This window comes from Saccostrea cucullata, unplaced genomic scaffold (assembly GCF_032062105.1).
Source record: "Saccostrea cucullata isolate Sc308-1 unplaced genomic scaffold, CSIRO_AGI_Scuc_v1 ctg3490, whole genome shotgun sequence".
In the NCBI taxonomy this organism is placed as follows: domain Eukaryota; kingdom Metazoa; phylum Mollusca; class Bivalvia; order Ostreida; family Ostreidae; genus Saccostrea; species Saccostrea cuccullata.
The window spans coordinates 48138-54250 of record NW_026933031.1 but is presented as its reverse complement, the minus strand read 5'-3'; the positions used below and the strand labels follow the sequence as shown (position 1 = coordinate 54250).

The following is a 6113-nucleotide window of genomic DNA, read 5'->3' as shown; positions in this document are numbered from 1 at the left end:
CAGAAAGAGGAAAAAAAATACAAGTTTTGTTCAATTTATTGAGCGCGGGTCTACTCAGGAGCAATATTTACACTGATATTGTCATTCTACACATGATATTAAAACACTGAGCAGACCTGCGCTCGGTGACTTTTGCTCAAAATATTGACGTAATATTCACTTTTTTCTGAAGAAATCATGAAAATTTTCAACTTCAGTCATTTTCATTACGTCATATCAAACATATCACGTCATGGCTTATGAAAACATTCATTGCTTTTGAAAGTCTGCAAATATCCCCCTGTTTCAAAACATAATTATTAATTTCTCCGTCAAAGTTTGATTTGGAGGGGGAATATTGGCCATTACCGCATAAAGTCCTTTGATTTTAACAATTTTATACGAGGTACTCACCACCAATACATAAACCGAAAACAGTGATATATAATCCCATGCCAAGAAGAAGAAAAATGCTTCCAAGAAATTTTTTGCCGTCCATATCAGGTCTGGATAAACGTTTCTTGCGGCGATTGTCACGAAAAACAGTAATCCTCCGCAAAAAGACCACAAATGGTGGCACATAGGACACCACCCTCTGCTCGTATAAACGTTGTAAGATTTTCTTCGTCCTCCTTGTCACCGTCTTCATTAAACTTTATCCAGTAACACTGGCCACTGTATTTAATACCTTTATGAAAGAGAATTGTCTAAGGAATTTGGTTTTTTGTTCTATTTAATTATTGCATTTTCAAACAAAAAAAAAAAACAAAAAAACAACAACAACAACAACAACCAAAATCGCATAATGTACGAAAGTCAGTATTAATACTTTAACACACATGTACATTAATTTTACATTCACTATACATAAGCATTCATGTACAATGTACCTCTTTGTTGTGCTTTTTTTATAAATGCACTAATTGTATGAAACTCGTAGTTTGATTTGAAAAAAAAAATAAGTTATTACATGTAGATACTTCAATACATGATATACCCATAATGTAAAATTAAAATTCAAATGTTTTCTTTTTTATTCTTCCTCTTTTCATTTTTTTTTTTATTTTCTTTTGTATATGCTTCTTCAAAAATATAAAAATAAAATCCCCATCGTAATATTGGACCATTATTAACCTAACTAAATTGAAGGAAGTGCATGCATCAGCCAAGTACTGTTCAAAGCCACATAACTCCTTATTTGAGACATTGTGATTGCTAATTTGCATATACATAAAAATGGAAAACTTAGTATCCATTTCCATTGTTCATTGCACTTTACAATGAACAGTATGCTAATAATAGCAGTCTTATAATGTATAAAATTTACACATGTACATGTACAGTTTATGCAGTTGTAATATAAAGCATTGGAAAAAGAAAAAAGAGGAAATTTAACAGAAAAAGGAATTACCTTTAAGGTAGGATTCTTCTCTGGTTTCTGACTAAATGAAACATTCAAAGTATATTTGCTTATCTGTCTTATAAATTGAGGTGTAAGGAATTTGAAAGACCATATTTTTTCTTTCCTGATCACAATTGTACAACTTTAGATAGAAATGGTAAACTTCGTTTGAAAACTAGCAGGGACTATATTTTTGGCGGAATGGTGGCGTATGAAAATATCTTCTTTTCTCCCTCTCAAAATTATAATAGAACAATGAATTTAGCTATAATTTTTACACAATCGAAGACTTGGAGAAATTTTCAAATGTAAGTTGAATTAATAATGAGGGACGAAACTTTCAAAATATATCAAATAAATATGATTTTTCAAACAAACTAGAACTTTATTAGCTTTTAAACACTTCCTATCAAAGTGCAGATTTGAGCCAAAAATCCATAAAAAAGTATTTTTTCTCTTTTAGCAAACGATCAAAACTTTTTGTTTTTGTATCATTTTGTACATTTATAAAACTACTTTATTATATGTGAAAATAAGAAAAAGTTAAATATAGGAAGCATATGAAAATAACTAATATATCCTAAAAAATTAAGAAAAACAGAGAAAATTCGGATTAGCTAATATCCAGTTAAGTTAATCATGCTATAGACCCGATATAGTAATATGTTTTTATGCAAAAAGAACAATCATTTAACTTTTAAAATAGAAGTAGGTATCACATGATTGGCAACAGTTATTTTTTATTCTTAATGTCAAGGAAAAAGACAATGACCTTGACCTGACCTTTCCTCGAAAATAAAACGGTCAAATTTAACTTAACTGATACTATCACTTACTGATATTGTCTTCTTGATTCTGTGAAAATTTCATTAATTTTTAATTATTAGAAATATGAGAAGAATCCTACCTTAAGAAGTGTCAATAGTGTGACTTGAAAAATGAAATATTTGACTCACCGTAAAAAATATAGGAAATAGAAAAGGCCAACATAATGAGCCAAATAATCTGCTGTAGGACTGAAATAAATCATTTAAAACTGTACATGCACATGGTTTAACAGTTTAACATATATGTTTAACAGACAAAACTGAGCAGCAGGGAAATAAGTTTTTCGTTTTTTATGAGTTGGTATGGAGATCGAGAGAATATTTTGAGACTCCATTAAGGTACGCTTTTGACGATATACTAATCTCCTGAAGTGCGTTCCCTGAGGACAAATTCTTTCAATATTATAATTAAAAAGCTTGTATTAAAACATATGGAATGAAAATTTGCACATGAACAAAATAAATATTTTTTGATATGATATTAAATGAATATTAAAATGGATTGTGAACTTTTCGAACAAACCTCATACATTGTACGATGAATGGCACAGTGTTTCTAATGAATATATTGCGTCATATTTCAAAAAGTTATTTCAAGATTTCACAAAAAAAAAAAAAAAAAAAAATAGAAATTAGTCTTCTTACAAATTTTTATTGTCAATTATGAGAATATATGTACATGTATATATACTCTAGTTCTTTTAAAAGCTACCTGACATTTCAAAGCAATCATGAGCTTTTTCCCACATATTTCTGTCATCTTTATAGGGATTAGATTTGTTGGACCTCAGATGGCTTGAACTAGCTATTGTGAATACCGAGTCATAAGATGGAGGAGGATCTTGAAAAAGAAAGTAATTAGTAGACAATCAATACACAGTAACTGCATCCTTAAGTAACATGTATAAGTAATATGTATAAGTAACATGTATAAGTAATATGTATAAGTAACATGTATAAGTAATATGAAAAAAAGTAACATGTATAAGTAGATGGGATCGAATCAAAGACATTAATTTTCAGTGATAAACTTTAGAATTATTTTACTATGGGTTAAAACATTTATTACCAAAAAACAAGTGTCTGTGCCACGAATACTGGTAATTCATGTTACGAAACAAAAGGAATATTTTGCATATTCAGTTCCTTCATACATGTTTGCCATACATATACATAGATCTTTTGCAGTAAAATAATCATTAACATTAGAGCCCTATAAGATGCATTATGCGGTCACTTCCCTTTAAAAGAATATTTTTCAAAAAAAAACCTAACTTAATCATTTGTTTAGTTTATTACTTGCAGTGTTTCTTTTTATCATTACCATTATTTATTAATAAAATGACTTTAATTTAAGAAAATACTTCTCAGACTTCCCACTCCCCTTTAGAAACTATCCGCTGGGTTCTTTCTATACATCACGTACATGTATGCTCAGTATGTATAATGAAAGAAATCCGTCACGTACTTATTTCTGGCATGATGTCTGCTTCTACATAAGCTGATCCTCCTGTTACATCAGATGTGCCTGGTCCTGGATACACTGCAGGTACCGATGGAGGCACGTCTTCCTTTTCCATACCAAATTCACTCGGAGTATTCCCAGTCTCTAGCAAAGTTACAGTGTATTAAAACAAATAATAAAGAAATACGAGAAAAACACCACGACTTGATCCAGTTGTATTTACTCTAAAGGATTAGTGAATTAAATATATTGAGCAATAAGGTCAAAGGTTACTGGTATCCTGTATTGTTGTCAGATGCGGATGTATTTATATCAAAGCCCTAAAACACGGAAAAGTATATATGTCAAATGATGACACAATTATATAGGTATAGTCCGATTTAAATACGTGGCATATAGAACTAAACGCACCATTCTTGTCAATATGATTTTCCTCTGGATCCCCCAAATCATGCACATATATTGGAGGAATTCGTTAATGATAAAGAAAGAGTTCTATGAAGTTGTTCGTCCGTATAAGCACCACAAATTGCACGAGTGTGAAACGAAGAGATTTTTTGGCGAGAAAATCTCATGTAGTTATGTTTTTTTTTTTTTTTTACGTGCATGTACGTGAATAAGCATGCTCCGTGGTCATAAACCATCTTGATTTTAATACAATGAGGTCGATTTAATTAACATATAAAATAAGGTGAAACTGCTCACATTAACAGATTAAAATTGACTTTTAACCCACACGATAATCATTTAGGTCTATCTTAAATTTTCAAAGGTATAGAATAAAAAGCGATATTGTCCAAAGTACATGTACATTGTACTTTTGATTGACTTTTCTAAAGCTTTGTTGCACGAACTTCAACTCCAGTTGAAAGGCAAATGCACTTGATTTATCTTTCTGTCTATTTCTAAATAATTGCATACCCACTGCATTCTCCCACTATGAACCTGCAGTCTGCAATTGCGTTCATAGGCCTATAGACGCAACTGCTTCTGCTATGAGTGCAGTTCTGCTTCTGCTATGAGTGCAGTCTCCGCCCGCCCCGCCGCCGCGCGCCCGCGCGCGCGCACACACACACACACACACACAAAATTGCACAATCATAGAGAACAAGCTCTTATACACTATAAGGAATAAATACAAGTTTTTAATAATATTATTTGGAAAAAAAGAAATTCAGAATAATTTAAATCTGCTGACTTATATCTTTAAAAATTTAATTTTGGTCAATGTTCTTAATTGTATAATAAAACTTTTTAAAAATATTAAAAAATTGCCATTACAAAATTTTTTCTTATCATATTTTTGCATATTTGTACAAATAACGATAACTCTTCACACCTGGGCGTTTTAACATTCAGAAAAAGCAACATTTCGTTAATTGTATATCTATTTCAAGAAGGATTGCGGCTCTAAAAATAAATAGAAAAACTTTTTTAAAAATCATAGAAAAGCTTTATCCATATATTTTAATTTTCCATTTTTTATGTTTACAAATATTTATAAATTAGAGTATGCATTATGAACAATTTTTAAGTTCTTTTTCTTCTTTGTAAATCAAAAAATCATATTCAATTTATTTTGATCATTGGAATTGCCAGAGTTAGGAACTGTAAAATACCGTAAATATTAAAATTGGTTTTTAAAAATCAGTTGAAACTGTATCCATGTCGCTTTAATTACGAAGAAGTCCCATCCACCAATGACCCCCGAGTCCACTGGTGAAGAAACTTTGTTTAAATGTATACCTGTACCATCTCCATGAAGACGTCTAGCCATTTCAGCTGATGCTTAAATTATATGAACAAGTCTGGAATGATAATACATGTATTATTCAGTAGGAAATTTCGAATTTAGATACCAAATTGTACTGTCTGTATCAAGTCCTAGAAATAAAAAAAAAAACCCACAAATCTACATACATGCGATTATACCAATAATATTAGTATGTAGTCTTAAAACACTGGGTGCATTGAATTTTATTAAATACTAGTAATAATTATAACAGATCGGGGTGCTCTCGAATTTCAGAGTCTCATTTTTGGTTTACATCTTGATTAAAATGGTTAATATACTGTATTCCACCTATGAAGTAAAAGAAATCTTCAGAACAGAATAATTTAAAGTGATTGATTGTACACGTTGTTTTAGTTCCCATTCGAGAATTTCTCATTCTATAAAGAAGACATCGTGTATATTAGTGAAAGATTTCAATTTTTATATCCATGTATAACTGGAACTTTGGAGTCGTTATGCAATGAGGGATCTTAATTGTGCCAACCTTTCAGTAACACGGGACCTCGGTTTTTAAGTTACCATCCGCTATACCCGTTTTTAGCACTTCTAATTACAGGTGTTTGGCTAATGTACAGTCACTTTGTTTACATCTGGAGTTTGACACGCGATGCTGTGAAAGCCATCTAGAATCAAAATCAGACTTCG

The 6113-nt window shown here is 30.9% G+C and overlaps 1 protein-coding gene across 1 annotated transcript; it reads right to left on the bottom strand.

Annotated features, from left to right (window-relative positions):
* Nucleotides 1-512: 512 nt before the first annotated feature.
* LOC134237048 (uncharacterized) lies at nt 513-5450 on the bottom strand. The gene is made up of 5 exons (XM_062719134.1): nt 5420-5450; nt 3677-3817; nt 2921-3049; nt 2338-2397; nt 513-667 (listed from the first exon to the last, which is right to left on the bottom strand). The coding sequence occupies exons 1-5, from the start codon at nt 5448-5450 to the stop codon at nt 513-515; spliced, it is 516 nt and encodes a 171-aa protein (XP_062575118.1).
* Nucleotides 5451-6113: the final 663 nt, after the last annotated feature.

Bases quoted from the DNA above. Each gene is read 5' to 3' on its own strand.
- LOC134237048 (XM_062719134.1), bottom strand. From the start codon at position 5,450: ATGGCTAGACGTCTTCATGGAGATGGTACAG. The intron at 3,818-5,419 runs GTATACATTTAA...TAACTTTGCTAG, and splicing joins TCTTCATGGAGATGGTACAG to AGACTGGGAATACTCCGAGT. The intron at 3,050-3,676 runs GTACGTGACGGA...TTCTTTTTCAAG, and splicing joins AGACATCATGCCAGAAATAA to ATCCTCCTCCATCTTATGAC.